Source organism: Cyrtonyx montezumae, unplaced genomic scaffold, assembly GCF_038088225.1.
Source record: "Cyrtonyx montezumae isolate F1298 unplaced genomic scaffold, pur_monq_1.0 scaffold_8, whole genome shotgun sequence".
In the NCBI taxonomy this organism is placed as follows: Eukaryota; Metazoa; Chordata; class Aves; order Galliformes; family Odontophoridae; genus Cyrtonyx; species Cyrtonyx montezumae.
Genome location: NW_027072089.1, coordinates 10,158,387 through 10,178,932, shown reverse-complemented (window position 1 = coordinate 10,178,932; position 20,546 = coordinate 10,158,387). Strand labels below are relative to the sequence as shown.

At 40.7% G+C, this 20,546-nt stretch overlaps 1 protein-coding gene across 1 annotated transcript in view; it reads left to right on the top strand.

Moving 5' to 3' along the window:
- NSMCE2 (NSE2 (MMS21) homolog, SMC5-SMC6 complex SUMO ligase) overlaps positions 1-20,546 on the top strand; it is a 127,393-nt gene that overhangs the window by 8,453 nt on the left and 98,394 nt on the right. The window contains exon 3 of the mRNA XM_065753465.1: positions 18,882-18,988. Coding sequence (XP_065609537.1) covers positions 18,882-18,988 — 107 coding nt within the window. The remainder of the gene's footprint in view (positions 1-18,881; positions 18,989-20,546) is intronic.

Here is a 20,546-nt window from a genome sequence, read left to right as displayed (position 1 = left end):
TGACTGCTCATCCCATTTCCCTGTTCCTCCTTGCTGTCTCTGCACTGTAGTGTGCAATGTCCTTTTACTGACTGCATTTTTTTTCATCAAATTGCTTATGATTTACCTGTGTCTTTATTCCTGTTCAATGCTAGTCTGAAAGCAGTTGGTAATGTGGGTTTAGGTCTGTGAGGTTACTTAACAGCACTTCAGTTTCTCTTGCTGCTGTCTTCAAGTGGTGTTAAATAGGAATTACTTTAAACATTGCTGACCCTTGTTGGTGCAGGAAGGAGTATAGGGAATATAGGCATACGGGTCAGCCTGGCACTGTGGAATTACTGGCAGTCTTTTAATAGATGCTTCACGAAGTTCTATAGAACATCCACTATTTTTACATGCAGTGTCTTGCTAAAGACATTGAGGAAACCTATAACAAACAAAAAGTCCTGAAGATCAAAAGTTCATTCATCACTGGGAGCAGGGATCTTTTCTGTGGGGATTTCTCTGTCATCGATCTGAAACTTGTCCTGCTTGGAGTAGTGCCAACTCACTAATAAGGATGGAATGTCTGCCCGTGTTTTAATTATTTAACAGTTTGGTTCATTTGTTTCCTTTGTCCTTTTTTTATTTTTATTTTAGCTTATTCTGTCATTTAAAATTCCCATGCAGTGACTCCTGCAGTCTGATAACATGAGTCTTAACACTGGAAAAGTTCTGTGTACGAAGTGACAGTGATGTGATTGTGATGGGATCCAGAAGTGATCCCACTGGTAGTCGTGTTCCTAAAATTCTCGTGCTCTGTTTGTTTCCATGGTGACAGAGATCATTCATAAAAATAAGCAAACTAAGGTACTTGTCCTTAGGAAAGGCTACAGTTTATTGGCTGGAATGGCACTTTGCAATCTGATTAGGAGGTGACTTGAAGGATGAGGAAATGAGCAGGACTAAACTTTGACTTGTTATCCTACCTATCCTTGGCCTGGGAAGGTAAGGTGTGATGCAGCTTTTCTCCTCCTACATCCTGCTTTTGCATATGAATGGTGCTTTTTTCAGACAGCTGTCTGCCTCTGGCCTCATATTGGACAAAACTTTGGTCTTTGTTTTAGGGACTGTGCATAAGGAACCAGATCTTGCTTTTCTCTTGCACACTGCCATACATGCCCATATATCTGTTAAGATACTCCTGGGGAGGAAGTAGCAAACAATTTTATATACTGTGTAGGAACAGCATTAGAATTGAGCAGTCCATTATGTTTTTATGGATGCTGAGCAGCAATCTTACCTGGATTTGAAATCCCCAAGAGTGTGCCTCGATCTCTCAGATTTACTTCGTCTTTAGGCTAGAGTGAATTCCAAGGAGGGGCTGTGGGATGTTTTTTTTCTTAGTGGAGAATGCAGTAGCAGTCTGTCAAAGTCCATCCTGGAGATTATTGACTTTTCTCTGACAACTGCTTAGAAAAGAACTTTTCTAGCTGTGTGAGAAAGCATGGTAGAAAACAGACTAGTGATCCATTAAGTTGAGCAACCTTCACTGTGAGCCTCTGCCAGAGGCTTCGTTGGAAGCTGCAAGAATTCCCCCAGATAGTAGAAAGCTATTCTTTGGGGAAGTTCCTTTCTGACCCCAGGCATTTGTCCTCCAGAAGCTGTTTGTTAACTCCCTGCTTCACTGCTACACCAGTGTCTGTAGCACTAATTGGGAGCAAGAACAGTGTGGGCACTGAAGCGACTTTTTCTCTTGGGTAGGCTTTTTCCCCCGTCGTTTAAGGTGTAATTGCATTTTTAGGGTATTTGAGATAAAATGCTTCAGATTCCCTTTCTCAAGAATACTGTGCAGTTTTTCTTTCCTTCAAATCTTTCTCTGAAAATTCATCCTTTTAGGAAACGTGTCCTATGTTCCATTGTGCTTTGTAGATTGTTTTATATGTACATAACCTTTCAACTAGTGGTAAGGAAGATACATGTGTTTTCTTGAAGGTAAATGGTGTCACACTGAAGTATTTCTTCCTCAATTTTATTGTTTGGAAAGTGAAAGAACTGTCTGGGTTTTTGTATAGTAAGATAAAAAAAAGTACATTTGATGCATTATGCTCTTCAGTCAATGCCAATATTTTGAGAAGAGAATGTGGGTTCTTTTTATTTTAGTTTTTTCTTTTTAACTTATTTTTGTGCCTCAGTAATTGCAATGGAAAAACAACTTACAGTGTTTATTGGTAGTGCTGATGAGCCCACTGCTAGAATACAGTTTGGTTCTGAAGGCTGTTCTTCAAAGAAGCTGTGTGAAAAATGTGAGTTTGGAAATACGCCTTGTTTCAAAATGTAGAAAAATATGACTTAATGAAAGATTTGAACTGTTTTATTTTTACCCTAAAACCACCCTGACCACAGTCCGTGATCTTACGGAATGGGAAGAAATATACGTGCTTGTTATTATTTCTTGGCTGGAATTTTGGCTGTAAAATGAAAGCACTGTGGTGAGGGGATAGTGGCAGTGTTAAGCAGTGTGCTCCTACCTCGTTACCTTTCTGCCTATTCTGTGCTCTAGGAGCTGAATGCATCCACCTGTCTTTGTTCCTCAGCTTTTTCTCGAAGGAAAAAAAAAACCATTAGGTGGCAGCAGAGGCTTTCCTGAGCCCTTCCCGTTACTCATTCTCCTGCTGTGGTCAGCTGTGGCTCTGCAGGACCTCATTCCTTCAGTGGGTTTAGAGGGGAAGGTGCTGTATTATCACACCGTTGCATTTGGTAACACTAAAATATTAATGGAGGATTAAGGTAAACACTGGAGAGAGAGGATTAGTATTAGTTTTAAAGCTGTTTGAGACCAACGTGATCTACCAGTCTGACTTCGTATGTAGCACAGATCTTTGCATCTCATCCACTTATTCCTGCATGAAGCTGGTATGCTGTGGTTGAACCAGTGGACATTGTTTAGAGTGAAATCCAATCGTGATTTAAAGCTAGCTGAGTAACTGTCCTCAGTGCTTTTCCATGGAACTGTGTTAACAGGCAGCTTGCACCTGAGCAGGAGGTCTGTTTGGGACAGTCTTGTTTTTATCAGAAAGGCACCATTTTTAATTCTCAGGTTTCAGCAGCTGGTTTTCTCATGGTGTCCATTTTCAGGTACATACATGCATGTGTTTGTATGTATGTTTATACCTTTTTCATACGAACTTCCTAACAGTGGGTAATTTTCTTCCCCGAAGGTCACAGTGAGTTTGGAGTTACCTGGTTGGTTACCTCATGTACCCGTAGTCACTACAAATTCTCTGTGTCTTAGACCCATAAATTCTCAGGAGTTTGCAAGATAGATCATAAATGGTATTTAAATGCTGTATAGACCTTTTTGCAGACCCTCTGCCCACCAATGATGTTAACCTTGAGAGAATGAGCGAGCTTATGGCTGTGAGTTATATCCTTGAATTTGTTGGGTGAGGTTCTTTGGCCTCTGCTATGCATGAGATCAGAATAGATGATCCTAATGGTCTGTTCCAGCTTTACAATACTATGAAATACTGCAGAGGTCTTGTGTGGGCTCCTTAGCACGAAGATAAATCAACCTCTTTGAACAAAAGCCAGAGAGGAATATTTTATCTGAATAATTTACTGTATGAAAATATTCTCTGTAGTATATTAATCTGTCATTTTCTTATCATCATATTTCTGCCACAGAAATATGGCAATAAGAAACTATAGCTAGATCCTGTTTAAATGTAGAGGTATACAGTATATATAGAAAATAGCGTGGGCTTTGAAAAACCCACTCTTCCTGGAAGATTTAATTTTTATCAGTTTGAGTAGATCAGAATTTGATTTTCAGTGATATAATTGTCTGCCTAAATAACTAGGCAGGGAGGAAGAACCCGTTAAAGTTTAAATACATTTATATATGTGGTTGTCAACATTCAGCAGTATGTAAAAGTAAATAAATAAATTATATTTCTTTTCTTGATTCTTTCATTAGGGAAAAGTTTATCTAAGTTAAAAGTAAGCTTCCTGCTGTTGTGCTCTCAGTGTTTGGTCTAAGCCCTAAGAAAGCCCTTACATACACATGAGCATTCTGAAACAGTCATCTCGATCCCCTATCAGGAGTCGGTGGGCACTAACCTCTGTATTTTCTTCTTTATTTTCCTTTCCTTTCCTTTTTCTTTGGCTCATCTCTTCAAGAAATGAAGGACTTGCATTTGTGTGTTATAACTTTCCTTTTTTGGTACTCAGAAACTAATTCTACCTGCACTGATAGGAAAATTATTAGGAGGTTTTTTAATACTTTCAGATAAAAACATTTCATAAAAGAAAACTTAAAATTTCACTCTGGCTCAAATCCAGGTTCTATGACATATTTCCATTTATGCCAGTGTTACTTAGCACACTGACATCCTAGTGAAGAAGAATGGTTATAATATGCACTGTTTACATTTGAAGAATTTAAATGGGAATGTGTGCCTCATCAGTCAGAATCACACACACAACTTGGGTTTTTCTTACAATTGCTGGCAGTGAGATCTCTGAAAAATGTCAGCCTTTGGAGGACAGGCATAAGTTGTTTGCCTGAACTGCAGGTTTAGAATATTTTTTTATTATAATTCTGATAGATTTTTTGTTTCCCTTCTTCCTTTCCATTTCTCTCAAGAAGAACAAGGAGCTCATAATGGTATTATATGCAAGAGACAAAACAACTGTGATGCTCCAAGTCTGATTTTGCTGAAGCCTTGAGGCTAGGAACAACTGTGCTCTCAGACTGGTGTTGCCACTGTGTGGCCCTGGGCAAGTCATTCAAGTTCACCAGGCATCTTTTTAAAAAGAGATGCCAGGAGTGTTTTGAGATGTATTCATGTTTGAAAATAGCATACTCCCGTGTAGATATTCACTTCTGTTGTTTCTCATGTCTTGTATGCTTGTGAAAATTATGTTGCAAGAATCTAGATTCAGTTGTCTGTGATGGGGTAGGTGGCTGGAAAAGGTAAGAGCTAAGTAGCCACCAAAAATTGGGTTTGTAAGGGAAAAAAGGACAGCAGAAGCCAAGAGCCTAGCAAAGATAGCATTTTTACTTTTTGTGAATTAACAAATCAGAAGCATCATATTTTCAATATCACATCTCTGAAATATACAGAGAAGACTCAGTGAAGATTTGCACTTAACGTGAGTTTTTTGAGTGGATCCTTCAGATATGTCTGGAGGTGGATTGTCTGAATTTTTATTAGTGGGTCAATACATAACAAATGTGAAGAGAGAAAATTTCAGTAGCATTCAAAAATATGCTACTGAAACTGTTTATGGAAATAAAAGCACAACCACTGAAGCTCATGGCTCAGGAAAAAGTCATCTAAAGTGAAAGACAGTCTGTCTTTTCTCTGAATATGTTGTTCAACTGTAGTTGACAGAGAAGCTTGTCATTCTTCATTATCTTTCTTTCAGTTTTCAGCCACTGAATTGCATGGCTTTGTTTGCTTACCAGAAGCCATTATGTTAAGAAATCTCTAGGGCAGTTGTGGTAGGTCATGAGCAAGACTCCTTCAGCATCACTTCCTGAAACTAGTCACATTAAGCTGCTTTAGTCAGTCTTGATGCAAGTTATGCTTTCCAGCCTCTGAGTACTCTGTGTTGTTCTTTCTTTTAAATACCAGAAGAGCTTATTGAAGAAAAATGCAATTAGCAGGATTTAGTTTTGTTGATCTAGAAAGACCCTAAATTATGCTGTATGTGCCATATAAAGATAAGAACACATCTGCAAAGTTGTCAGCAATTTTTTTTTATTTAATTTTTTAAAAAGGAACAAATCCTCTACCTCTCCTTCAAACACTGAATAAATGTCTGTTGTTCATCATGGGCATCATACTCTGTGCAGGACACGTGGTAATAGCCAGACAGTCTGCAATCATTCACTCTGTTGGCCTAGATGCAGTTTTTGACAATGTTAGTGTTACACAGCCCAGACTGTGCAGCGCACAGCAGTTAGTATTAATGACTAGTGAGCTTTATGTCTTACTTTTGTTGTCAGTTCAGGTTTTTGTGTGTATTAATGGACTTTTATTCCAATAATACCAGTAAGAAAAAGGCCATGGACCGTTATATAGGAGGACATGAGAAAGTAGGTGACCCCAAGGATTGTGAACACCAGGGAGATATCACTTGCTAGGGAGTCAAAAGCAGGATAGTAAAAAAAAGAACAGATTTGGCAAAACTGGTTGCGGAGGAAGAGAAGAGGAGCAAACAGTAAAGAAATGTTCATGAAGGAGAAGAGAATTAAGAAATAAGAGGGCAACAGCAGAAGGTCAGTACAGGACAGCAGGGCAGTATGCTGATTGAGCTCTAGATGACAAAAGATTTTGAAATGCTTTCCTTATGAAGTCTCTCCTTTAAGCAACTTGTGTAGTTTCCACAAAGCTGTGATGCTTTTGCAAAGTAGGAGGAGTAGCCTGGCATATAAATTCTAGGAGAACAGTACATATGGCTGCAAATGAGTCACAGAATGGCTGAGTTGCAAGGGGCTCTCAGTGGTCCTTTGGCCCAACCCCTGCTCAAGCAGAGACACACAGAGTGGGGTGCCCAGGGCCACGTCCATTCAGCTCTTGAATGAGAAGACACATTTGGTCTTTTGATCAGTGCAAATTCGACATATTGAGGATATATACACGTGTGAACTTTCTTGATTTTTTTTGACACTATCAACAAATGCTGCAGTGTTCTGCTATAGCATGTGCTGTTGCGTTCAATAGAAGATGACAATCTCAAACTGCTCCGTAAATTACATATAATGGACCTTCTTATTAAAAAAGGCTTAACAAAAGGAGCCAGCTGGCTTAAGGAGAAGGTGGCAGATGAAAAGAACACAACTCAAAGAAATGTTCACACATTAAGGAAGTATTTTAACAGGCTTTCCCCAGACTGTAAGTGGGAATGGAATTATACATTGCATGTAAATGTCAAGTGACAATAATATCTTGCAAGTTAAATCAACCTTGCAAACTCTTTCCTATTTTTTTAAGCAGATGAATAAAGTTTAACTTGTGATTTCCTTACTAATCATCTTAGTAAGCAGTGGGTGAGGAGACTTTTTCTATATGGGTAGATTAATGTGACATTTTCACAAGACTTTAAAGAAAAAGTTTATTAGTTGTGGGTGTGGATCTAATTCACAGCTGCTTTTTGAGTGAATTAGGTATGCCATCACTCATTTAATTTCTGTATTTCTTCAGTATTTTTAGATTCCTCTTTTACCTGTTCTTTCTCGAAGGTGTATAGTCTGTCCCAATGTCTCAAGGTAATCTGTTATTTTAAGATGAAAACTTCTCTTTCACAGTGCACAGGTTTGGCCCAGTCACTTTTATAGAAAACCAAATTAAAATTCAAAAGTTTACCAGTATAAGGGTGGGAAGAACTTCTGAGAACTAACACGTTTCAGCCACACAAATCTCAAGCATAGTGATACAGTTGTAGATTTAATTGTTTTGTTAGCACAGTGTCTCACAGCTATGTGATAGTTTCCCAGTTCTGCTCAAGTACTGAACAGAGGGAGCCTTCCTGTATCTGGTTACTGAACATTTCCACAGTCAGTCTCAATTTATATTCTTATTAACAAAAAACAACAACAAGGAAACCCTATCCCTTTAAAGGGCACTAGGCTCCACAAAGTCATTTCTCTATGAACTAACAGGGTTACCTAAAAAAAATACTGAGAGATCATGATCTGTAGTGTACTTTAAGCCATGACACAAATTCCTGTTTCACGTTGCATGTACGTTCGAGACCTGGGCATCACAGAATCACTGTTCTTTTCTGCACAGAGATGTGCATTTTCCGTATGTTGACAAAGCAGCAGGACTTCATAGCAGGAGAAATTCTTGTATAAAGTTGGTGAAAAATGAAATCTTAGCAATGGAAAGATTTTGCTTTGTCACTTATCAGTATGCAAGCAACAGAATGAATGCCACATACCTGTGATTCATGCCAAAAAAGGGAGATCTGCCAATTCACAGAGGAGGTTTAATGCAAAGGAAGCCTGCTAGAGGCAGAATGAATTGCTGGTTTTCATTACACATGGAGTTTGTGACCGTACTTTGCTTTTTCTATGTAAGAAGCTTAGGTTGTGGGTTGTTTTTTTTGGTGGTTTCTTTTTCTTTCTTGTCCAAGTCATGCTGAGACTCTCAAAGCCCTGGCTTTGATGCTGCTGCATGGTTAACACTTCCAGGGTACCGTATCGGTGTGTGACTCATGCTGAATAGGATGGTGTTGGGAGCATCCCTTGACCTTTGCTTAAATGAAACACTGGCATTCTAGGCTCCTGTGGTCCAACCTTGTTTGTGTCCTGTTATCAACAGAAATGAGAAAATACCCAAACCATGTGAATGTGTCTGCATTTCCAACAAACATTTTGGCTTTGGAGAGGATACTGGTTTTTATTTCCATAAACCTTCTAAGAAATGGTTGTCTTTGAAATTCTAACAGGTCGGTGTTTCTGATATTAAAAACAAAGATTTCTAATTACAGTGTAGATTATGAAACTCATTTATCTCTTATTTATTCCAGTGTGTATGCAGACCAGCATCAGCTCTGTGCTAAGATGCATTACCTCACTGTCCATAGTGATGTAATGTGGCAGCCAAATTTTTCTAAATATTTTGAGCATACAACTGTGTAGTTTTTCTACCTTGAACTGCTTGCTGTTGCAGCTGGAGTAAAGATGGTCCCTGCTGGGTAGCTGCAGCATCCACTCTTGCAGTGCCTGGGGCCACTGATAAACTTATCTGACTTCTCAACTCAGTAGTGCCAGGGGTTGTTGAAGCAGAAGAACTTAGAATGGGAGACTATGTGGGCTCAGGGGAAAAAAACAGTCATGTTTGAAAGTCTCTAATCAAAATATTTGACATTTAAAAAGCAGACATTTTGGCATTTCTCCTCCCCCAGCTGTTTCACTTTAGGTCAATAATGTGAAAATTTTTGTGCTTGAAGAGCGTTCATTTGTGTCTGTGTGATGCTGTTGCAGTTGGTTGTGGAAGCTTAGCTTGAATTCTTTTGATTTCGTATGGTAACTATGGGCACAAACTGTAGTGAAGTAAATCAGTGCTGGATTGTCTGTCTTGAAGTGGAGGGTTCCCTTGGAGTGAAGGATTTTCTTTGTCTTACTTTCCCATATGATATCTCCTGTAGCTTGTACTCTTGCCCACTGCTATTTGGGGTTTGCTTGTATTAGGAAGTGCAACTCTGAGATTTAGCAGAACCGGTTTGTTGACTCTCCTATGCTTCTCTCTGTGTCCAGCCCTATTTTATGGCCAAGCCAATGACATTGCATTGTGTGACTACAATTTCTTGTGGTGCCACATGAAGTGTGTCTCATCCGTGCAATTAGATTTTGAAACTGATGTATCTGCAGCAGACTCGGATGTTTGGTAGTTTGAGCCCAGAACTAAGATAGTGGCATTTACTGAAACATAATATTTGATTTAATAAGCTCTGATGAGGGCTTGTTAACTTGCTCTCAGAAGTAGGCTGCCTCCAGTTCTGGATGGAAAATAATTTAACTGAGAATTTTCAAAGTCATGGGTGAAAAAGGTTTATTTTCCTATCTTTGCTGCTTGTTGTTTCTCATTTCCTCCCACTTCCCCAGAAGTCAGTTTAGATGGAAGACAAAGTAACTATCAAATTTAGTTTAACGGACAAGCATGAACAAGTGTCTCTTAGATGAGAGCTATAATACTAATTAACGGAAGCCAAGTGTATTCTGTGAAGATCCTTATGGTATTGTTTACAGTTGGATAACAAGAAATACACTTTGTATTAGATACAGACTTGCACTTCACCCTGAAATACTTTAACCTGTCAATGCAATTAAAAATAAGAGAAGAATCAGTTATTCACAACAGAAAGCATTAGCTGTTGACTATAAAGAAAAAAGGGGGGATTACATCAGTGGGACTTGCAGTGTGCAAGCAGGAATCCTGTGTTAATATAGAGGAAATTGTGCTTCTTAAAAGAAAAATGCAATATGTTGAAAATGAACAAAACAATCTTGCTGATATTCATTTACAGGGGAGGTGTTGGATACAGCAGCTTGTGAACTTTTTCTGGAAATTAAAAATACTCTTGGAAGCCTTGAAATAAAATACTTCATTTTAAGTAGCAGTTTCAGAACGTGTTCTGAGGGATCAAAAAAGAGCAATTATCCTAAGGGAGATCATAGAATAACATGAGTTGGAAGTGACCCATAAGGATCTTCCCATTTCCAGAAGAGAAACTTTTGTCCCAATTTTTATCTTGCTAATACCACATTTTGAAAGCAGAAATTATGTAGAAGAAGGACAGCAGTGGACTCTGGTTTTCAGTCTTCCCAGGTGTCCCATCTCTGGTTCTCAAGGAAGGCTGGGTCAGCAGCAAGCAGCTCTGGGCTTTGAGCTCTGTGGTCTGATGCAGACATGCCCACGCCTCCACAGGCAAGCTGCTGGTTAGTCATAGGAAAATCCTTTCCCATTGAAATTATTAGTGAATGTTGTTTTCAGCCTCAATTTCAACATACGTTGAAATCACTGAGAACAGAATGGTATATATATATATATATATATATATATATATATATATATATATAGTTATGAAAACAGAAGATATAAAAAAACCTTTATTTTATGAGAGTTTGTCCTGAGATTTCTGTGTGAAGATAACAAATAAGTACACCTTGTACTTGCTTGGAAAATACCAGTGTGGTTCCTTTACCTACTTCTTGGCTAACAAGTGGCTTAGGAGCTCCACTCTGCCGCAGTTTGCCACTTCTCATGTGTGCTGCTACAACTGTTTGCATATCTGCACTTTGAATTCAGTTCCTGGAGTACCATTGTTTTGGGGGGCTTGCTTTTGTTGTTGTTCTTTTGTTCTGGGGAGGACAGGATACTGTTTCTGTCTTGAATTGCTTTGTTGACCAAATTTATCGTATGACTGAAAAGTTATATTGTTCCAGCAGAGGAGAAACATGGGTCTCCTTCAGAGGTCCCTGCCAACCTCAGCTGTTCTGTGATTCTGTGATACCAGAAAACTGATGAAAGATTTTGAAAGATAAGAGCTTGAGATGCTTCCCCAAACTTCTGTGTCTCATAAATGTTTTATCCTCCTTTCAGTGCTCCTATTAGCTAGACTGTCTTTGTTAACTTTGTTTTTCTGCCAAACCACGTAGATGCTAGATGGTAAAGAATTAATGTCACCATGTCTATGGAATTTAGTAAAGTGTGTATCATTGAATCAAAGAATATCCTGAATTGGAAGGGACCCACAGGGATCATTTGGATCCAACTCCTGCCTACACAGGACCACTCAAAATTTCAATCCTTTGTCTGAGTGCATTGCCCAAATACTTCTTGCACTCCATCTGGTTTGGTGTTGTCACCACTGCCCTGCAGAGCCTGTTAGAGTGGCTGTCACCCTCTTGTGGGCGACCTTTTCCTAATACCCAACCTGAACCTCCCTTGGTGTAGCTCCATGCTGTTCCCTTGGGTCCTAAAGAGGTGCTGGTCAGGATCAGACTAGGTTGGTGACTGCATAGGCCTTAATTAATATTGTCAAGCAAGCATCCACTATCATTAGTGTTCTTGTACTATCTGCCTTCATGTCTTGGTAGCATATGTGTGGCAGTGAATGTAGAGGTTACAGTACTGCAAAATATGTACATATGATATAAGTATTAATGTTTCTCTCCCATAGCAAACTGTGTTTAGCTGTTTGGAATATTACAGTATGTCTTTTTGTTATTTGTGTCTCTTAGTCTAAGCTGAACTCTATTTGTGTTAAATAATAATTTACATTGGATTTTATACAGTAAAGTATGTCAGCTCATGCTGGACTATTTACTAAATCAAACTCTCTGTGAGAACCTTCCTTATTTCATTAGGTATTACCACAGTGTCCATAGGAGTTAGGAGTTATTGCCCATTCTTAACACGCAAGCTGTGTGGATACAATGGCAGAAATACTCAGTAAGAATATCTTCATTACTGCTCTCAAGTCTGAACTGCATCATTATGACATTTTAACCTTCCTCTCTCAGTCTCTAAGAAAAATAAGCATTATAAGGAAGTAACTTTCAAAAGCATTGCTGGCCTAGTTGTACTGGCAGTGGGGTTTAAAGGAGTTTCATGTTGAACAAAAGTTTCATGATTACTTTATTACGGAATAGTATAGTAAGTTCTTTTTAAAAGTGGTTATTGATACTGGGTACCTCAGCTTCTCTGTGCCCACTCTGAGATGACTCTGTTTTCAGAACATGTGCTTCGCCCACTCCCTGAACGTGCTGGCCCCTTGAGATGCTTCAAACTGGGTATTCAGAAAGGAGACATCCTGCGTGGTCCATTTCTGTTGAAATTCTGACTCTACAATATAATGTGCTTGGGTTTCATTTCCATAGGACTGGCAGTAAACTCCTGGGACACTGAATCTTGTCACTTCCCATTTCAGACAGTCACAGCCTACGGGGAAATGACTTGTAACAAAGGATGAGTTTTCCTGTCAGGAGCAGTTTGTAATCTAGCAGACGCTCTTGGCTCATCTTACAGATTAAAAGAGAAAATTAATCAGAGAATACTGGAATATTGGATAATTGAATTTTTTTTTCTTTCTTTTTTTTTTTTTTTATTTCCCCTCCAGTCAGTTGCTAAATAAAATTAAAGTTTCAATCCAAGCTGAAAAACAGTGCCCTTTCCTCTGCAAAATAAAACCTCTGAAGACTCGATTCAGGTAAAAGCAAAATGCTTGATGACCTGAATCCAAGTTTTGTAATTTGATTTGGAGTCTTTGAACAAAAGCCAAATAGAAAATACTGTGAAGTTTTAGGAAGTTTTAGGTTTGGGTGGAGCCATGGGCACAGTCAAATAACAGTTTTCCGTTGCTTTCTCTTCTTACACTTACTAGTAGTCTTATCTCCCACATACTTCTCACTTTTCTTCTCCCTAGTCAGATTTTTTTTTTTTTCTTTGATAGAATATAGGGAACTTGGACTCAAATTCCTTCTTTTCTTGAGAAGACTTGAATTGGTATTTATAACTTTGAACTCACTTTCATCCGTTTTCCATAAGAATGGTTTAGAGAAAAAGGTTGTTAGATATCAAGGAGTATCACAGAACAGTTGAGGTACAAAGGGACCTCTGAATATCACCTTCTCCAACCACTTGCTCAAGCAGGGCCACCTAGAGCCAATTTGTCTTTCCCTCATGGATATTTCATTTTGGAGGAGCTTTTACTGGTGTTCTGACAGCTGAAGATATAGGTGTGTAAAATCACTGCTACGCAGTCAGTTTGTAACTGTGCGTGGAAGCTTTATACATAAGTAGAATGGTTTCACTGGGGAACAGTGAGGGAAATGCAGCTTGAAGTACACTGCAGCCCCGTTAAGGCACTTCCTGAGGAGCTGGAGCTGTCTGTAGGACTGACTTAAGCTGTAAGTAGCTTCTGACTGTTAAATGGCAGGAAATTTTGCAATTGCTGCCCTGAGTTCCCATTGCTTCACTGGTTGTCATTCCTTCTCTGGTTGGCATTCTGATCAGCAATATTTTTTTCTTCTCTTGCTAATTGCAGTGGTAAGTTCCCTATCCAGATGTCTTCATTGGCACTGCCTGGACTTTTCAATTTCAACCACTTACTTGGTTTTCACATGAAGACACCTTCACTTGGGAGACTAATTTAGTTCTCTGGCCTTTTGCTGTTCCTTTGTATTGCTTCTAAACTCATTTTTTTTCCTGTTTTCTTTCTTTCTTTTTTTTTTTTTTTTACCATTTTTGATTCTTATTTTTTTTTCTGTATTAAAAATACGTTACAGGTCAGAGAGGTGAGGCTTAGAATAGAAATCTTCAGAGAGAGTTTTCTGAGGAGCTTTTCATGTACCTGGAGGGGGAAAAGTGAAGAATTGCCCACAGTGCTGGAGGAACAGCATATTGTTTAAGTTTCTGTTGGTCAGTATGGTCTGGAGTATCAAGGCAGGATTCAAGTGCATATAGACAGAGCAGAGAACTATGACTGCAATCTCCTGCATAGCTCTGTACCCTCTCCTTTGTGCATCTAGAAAGTACAGGGACATCTCTCTACTGACTTCCAAGCATTTTGTGCATCTGTTTAGAAAGATTCATAAAGCGTACATAGGTTGATTTTTTTTTTTCCAGATGTGTTATCCAAATTGAGTTAGCAACAGTTTTGAACCAACTGGATACAAGAGCAAGGGGAGTGCGGGCAGGGAGTGTCTTTGCACTTTTCTGTTTCAAAAATGAAACAGTTGCTAAAAACAACAACAAAAACGCTTAGCTGTATCCTGAATTGAGTGTGCTCATTCTCCAGAAGATGGAACTAAAGCGTGAAGTCCTACAGCCTGTATTCCTCTGCTGTCAGCAATTACTTGAACCGTACTGGCAAAGCATGTGTTTTTTTCTTGCTGCTGGTGTGCATAAAGACAGCTGTGTACTACTGCTATCACTGTTGGCTCAAGTGACAGATGTTTGTGTTACATATGCTTTAAAAGTCTGAAATCTACAGGCAGTAGTTTACTACTCTTCCTTTGCCTTGTACAGTAGCAGAGCCTGATGGTAAAAACAGTGTGTAGTCTTGCAATTAAAAAGAGCCTTTTTTTAAAAAAGTGAAGTGCAAGAGAGAGAATTCCCAGTGTCCTGGTGTATGGCTAAAGGAAGTTATAACAATGACTTCTACAGGTGCTACAGAGCAATAGCAGGTAACAAAAAAAAGGAAAATGGGCTCACCCCTTCCAGGAATGGCTCAAGAGGAGTGTGATCTCTATCCAAAGAGATACTACTGTCTTGGCTGCTCACCCTTCAATGAGGGTGAGGAGGGATGGATCCAGGCTCCACCCCTTCGAGTCACCCAGGTGCATTGCGTGCACCAGAGCTGTCTGGGTTAGCTGTGCCTTCTCACCTGGTGCTCAACCACTGGTTCAGGCTGTGACCTGGCAATTCTGTTGCTATTGCATGTGCTTTGTTTAAAATTGAAAACCTGGGTTTCTGTTGGTCAAGAATATAAAGAGATGAATGTTGATACTTCCATTAATCCATTTCACCTGTGTTTAGCTATTCATTTTAAGTACTGTTACACTTTGAGGCCTGGAGCCTTCCTATAATTTCATGGTATTCCAGGCTGTTTTGCATTTCATATAGTCTGCTTGGAAGAGAATAATTATTTCAATTGGTATGTGTTGGCTGCAGCTGTTGTACCATAAATCAACAAATAATTATGCTGTATGTTGTTAGTAACTTCTGTACAAAAAAATAGCTGTGGAAAAGCTTTAGCCATTTTTCTAAATTGTGGATGTATACCAGGAAATAAAATGAGTGATAAATACAAATTCAGGTGTAAGATTGGGATAAATGATTGTCATTTTAGACAAGTGTTAATACAGGAAGTGTAAAAATAGTCCAGACTTGAGTAAACTGTTACTGTAACTTCTGTTTTAGTGCCTTAGAGTTCATGATACGTAACTGCCCTGATCGATTATAGTTTGAATCAGCAGTAAGGCAGCTGAGCATGACCAGTTTGATCTCTTACCAGGAAAGAGAAATGGAACGGTTGCTGGTCTCTGTATGTTTTGTTACCTAATTTGCAGGGAGACTTTTCAGTGTAATAGCCCTGTCTGCATTATAAAAAGAGTTCACAAAGTCATATGCACTTAAATTCAGTTATGAGATGTGGATATTCAGACAGCTAATTTTAACATGATGCATAGAGGCCTTTGAAAACTAAAAATTGCAGCCTTGAACTGAGCTTTCTGTGAGTGAAATATGTAATAATGCAAAATGTATAATCTCTGGGTGGTGAGGGTAGGCACTTGTGGAGAAATGCTTACTGAACTCAACATGTTTAGCCTAGATAACAAGGAGATTTAACTACAGTATGCAACTTTGATGGTATGTTGTGGCAGTAGCTAAAAGTATATGCAGAGAGTTTAGAATGCATTCCTTAGATATGAATTAGAAACAAGATTAGAATAAAGTTTGATTAGATAACACAGTGGCACTGTTCCAGCACTTGCAGAGCATTTGATTTTGATGTTGAGCTAGGTTGGCTTGCAGATTGAAAGGTCTGAGTGCTTTGGAGAGCTAGCTGGCTTTGCAGCTAAAGTCTGGCTGGAGGGTGCTCAGCAGATAACGTTGTCCCTGTCTGATGGAAGAGGGAACGTGCCTTGAGTCTCTCTTTGCCAGGAATCTGCACTGCCCTCCTGACAACTGAAACAAAAGTAGCAGGGGGTTTGCAGAGTGAGTAGTGGACAATGCCATGTGAATCTTTCAGAAGCCTCATGTCAGCACTGAATTTGAATCTTCTTATAGTGCTGCTGCATTAGTGGATTGGTGGGATTTGGGACAGTGAGCTGTGGGGTGGTAATCAGGACAGGTAGTGAAGTATTTTCTAATTTCTCATTTCCTGTTGAGACCAAGTCAGCTGGGGTGTTCTGACTGATCCGTGGCAGTATCTGTCATAAAGAAACATTGAACGTGCTGGGATTCCTGCCATGGTGAACTGTAAAACCTTGCATCCTCATAGAGAAACCCACAGCTTCTCATCAGGTGTACCCAAGGTCTCTTCTGCATTAGCTTCTTTCTGGAGGGGCAGAAGAGATCTTAGCACACCAGGGAGTGTGCTAGGAGCAGAGGAACTGTGTGCATAGGGTGACTGCAGTGTCCAACATAGGGTTACATCTGTTTTTTAAAGGCAAATAGAACAGCCTGTAATGTATGTTTCCTTTTAAGTCTTCTTTGGGAGCTGGAGATATGAGTAGCTGGCGACAAGTTGGGAGACCTCCTTTTAACTCTCAGTGCCTAGAGCTATGGCTTGATGTGCAGTGAGAAAATGTTCTCTGGTATCTGTAAGGTCAGAAGTGTGGGATGGACATCACTGACCTATATGCAGTCCACCAGACTCATCTCTGCATCTGTAGTAGCTTCAAAGGCAAGCTGTGACCATGTGTTACTGACAGAAAATTCCGAGTTTTCACAGTATATTTAACATATGTACCTTCATGTGCATGGAGGTTCAAAAGCGGGGAGGTGACTGAACATCACTGAGGCTTAAAGCAGGCTGGTGGATGGGCAGAACAGTCAAGACGTAAAGACCACAGAGCAGAATGTCATTACTGATAACATCCCTCTTGCCTGAGCTGTGTTCCATCTCTTTGTACCTTATTTTAATGCATTTCTCAAGAGCAGTAAGATCAGTGGAAGCATTATTATTCTTTGTCTAAAACTATTTGAACTTAGGAGAGACGGCTTTATTATACTCTTGGTGTTTAACAATGCACTTTTCTTCCCCTAAGAAAATGATTTAGGCCACTGTAGTTTCTTTATGTCATAGATATGATTCATTTTTGCCATGGGAGGAGAGTGACAGTTCCTTGCTGCACAAACCTTTCCTGTGATTCATGGAGTGCCATTTATGTCAGCTTTGAAGGAAACACTTCATATGCATCCTAGCAGGAAGGAAAAAGAGCCTGAACACAGTTAGCAGATAGGATATGGAAATCGGGTGTGAGGGAAGGGAAAGGGGAGAGGGAAATGTTGCAGGGATGCCAAAATTCTGTCTGCAATATCCATTTGCCTACTTAATGAAAAATGGATATGTATCAAGCTTATATATAATTAAGGGAAACATTGTAACTGTAATTGCCAAGTTCACAAAATAGTATGGCTTATTATATAACTTTTTTGGGGGTAAATATAACTTAGCACTTTTCCTGCTGTCCTTTGGATCCATCACTGTTTTAAATGGCATGCAGTTCCTAGCCCTGAGTGATGTGTTTCAGCAAGTTTCAGGTGCTGCTGGTACGCTGGGATGGCAGTGTGCAGTGCTTTGTGCACTGAGAGTTTGTGCTCCAACATGTGAGTGCAGTTAGCAACTTAAGAGGTATTGTAGCTTGCCAGAGGAAATGATCTTCATTTGCACACACATGCACACAATTTAAAGAGCAACCCCATGATTTTCTTCCTAAAAAGAACCGTGCATATCAGCTATATAAGCTGCTTGTGGAAGAGAATTCTCCATTAAATGGTTGCTCCTAATGGTACGTGAGGTCTGTGGGGCACTTTCACGGCTTCCAGCTGCATCTCGTGGTTTCCTCTATACCTGGAAAGTGCAAATAGGAATAAATGGGAGCAGGAGAATTAGAAATTTATGTTTCCTAATTCCTGAAGTAGGAAGTGTAATTAATTTCCCGAACAGGTTAGGGGCTCGTGGCTGTTCATCTTCCAACTGCTGGCAGCACTTTTGTCAGAAGGTAATGTGTGCCCGTGGCACCTGCAGTGAGTCCTTGTCCAGCAGTGTCAGGACAGGAAAGCAGAGGTGTAGTTAGAGATGAAAGGAGTGAAATTAGGAACAATAAAGAAGAGAATAAAAGTGGATGTGAATTGGTAAGCACGTGTCCTGGTTCATTGATTTTTCCCTGGCAATTAAAATGTTACTGTCTGATTCACCAGCACTACTCAGCTTTCCATCATGTCTTGGCTCATAAAATGTCTCTATTTTGATTTTACATTAGCTGTGTTTGTTGGGGACAACAGGGTCTAGTTATAGCTATGGACTACAGCACACTGAAAGGGCATTTAAGTTTCTTGTGAATTTTTCTGAGGCGATGTGATGAGTCATGAAATACAACTTTTGCAGAAAATATCCCTATTGCCTAATGACTAGGTGTTAGTAGCTGAAATTACACACACTCTCTCTGGTTCACATGAAACCAGGGAAGTGTCCTTCTGAGTAAGCTGTTTGTTCAAGTTACCCAAGAAATGTCAAGGTTTATGGTTGCAAAATAGGAAAGAAGTATGTGTTGGAGGAGCTTGGAAACACCTGCTGTGCCTCACGGCATTAACAGCACCATCTGTAAAGAAAGAATGACGCCTGAAATGTATACAGCTGATCATCCATGTGCAACATGCTTTGTTTTGCAGATGATGAAGAGGATGTTAAAAGTATGGAAAATGTCATGTTAGAGTACGCCACAATGGACAGAGAGCTTCGTCATTACATGAGAGCAATTGAAGAAACGGTAGATCAGGTAAACTACCCCTCCTGTAAAGGTTACAAAACTATATCCTTGTTGAAGCATCGTCCCTTAATAGATACAAATGCTACACTGAAGTGGTACAGCTGGAAAAATAGGCCCTTGAGCAGTATAAAATCCAGAGGTCAGCAGTCCAGCTGTTCACCCCTGATCGCACGTTCGTGTGCTGCTGCTTTCCACATAACTCCTGCAGCGAGGAGAGCTCGGGGAACCGAGCCGAACCCTCATTTTTTTACTAGAGCCGGGGCATGTCAGTGTTTTCAGTGGGTTCCAGCTCAGCGCGCGGCTGTTGCACAAGAGGTGCTATGAGCCCAGCGGGGCTTGCGCAAGCTCCACTCCGGCGAGCTGCGCTCATCAGCGGATGCCGCGGCCCTTCGCCTCAGCCGCTAGGGGGCGCCATAGCCGCGCGGTGCTGCGAGCCCGCGCTGCGTCCCGCTCCCGGCCCGGCGCGTCCCCGCTTGTCCCTGAGCGCGGTCCGGCCCGCGGCCAAACAGCACCTGCGGTGCAGCCACGGGGAACGGTCCGTGTACCCACAGAGTGGATTTCAGTTCCGCCTGAGGGCAGGAGAGCTCCACAGAGGGACGTGATAGGCTGGATCGATGGGCTGAGGCCAACTGGATGAAGTTCAACAAGACCTAGTGCCGGGTCCTGCGCTTTGGTCACTGCAACCCCAGGCAGTGCTTCGAGGTTGGGGCAGAGTGACTAGAAAGGATCTGAGAGTGCTGGTGCACAGCTGGCTGAACTTGAGCCAGCAACCTGCCCAGGTGGCCAATGCCATCATGGCTTGGATCATCGATATTGCAGCCATCAGGAGCAGGGAGTCCCCCTGTACTCAGTGCTGGTGCGGCCACACCTCGAGTGCTGTGTTCAGTTTTTGGGCACCTCATTACAAGAAAGACATCAAAGACCTCGGGTGTGTCCGGAGAAGGGCAGCAAAGCTGTGGGGGGTCTGGAGCACAAGTCTGATGGGGAGCGGCTGAGGGAGCTGGGATTGTTCAGGCATAGAAGATGAGTCTCAGGGGAGACCTTATCTCTGTCTACACCAACCTGAAAGGTGGTTTTGGCGAGATGAGGGTTGGCCTCTTCTCCCAGGTAACAGTGGTAGGACTTGCAGGAATGGCCTCAAGTTGTACCAGAGAATGTTCAGGTAGGGGAAATTTCTTCTCAGAAAGAGTGGAGAAGCATTGGAACAGGCTGCCCAGGGAAGTGGTGGAGTACCTGGAGGTGTTCAAGAAATGTTCAGATGTGGCACTGAGGGATGTGATTTAGTGGGCATGGTGTGGTGAAGGGTTGATGGTTGGACTAGATGATATTAGTGGTCTTTCCCAACTTTAACAATTCTATGATTCTGTGATTGAAGTTCAAACTGGATGTTAGGAAAAGATTTTATACTGTGAGTGTGGTCAGACACTGGAATGAGCTTCCTAGTGAGGTGGTTGGTTCCCCGTGCTGTCAGTGTTCAGGAGGCATTGGGATACCACCCTCAGTAGTGTGCTTTGAGCTTTGGTTAGCACTGAAGTGGTCGGGTTGTGCTGAAAGATCTTAGAATGAC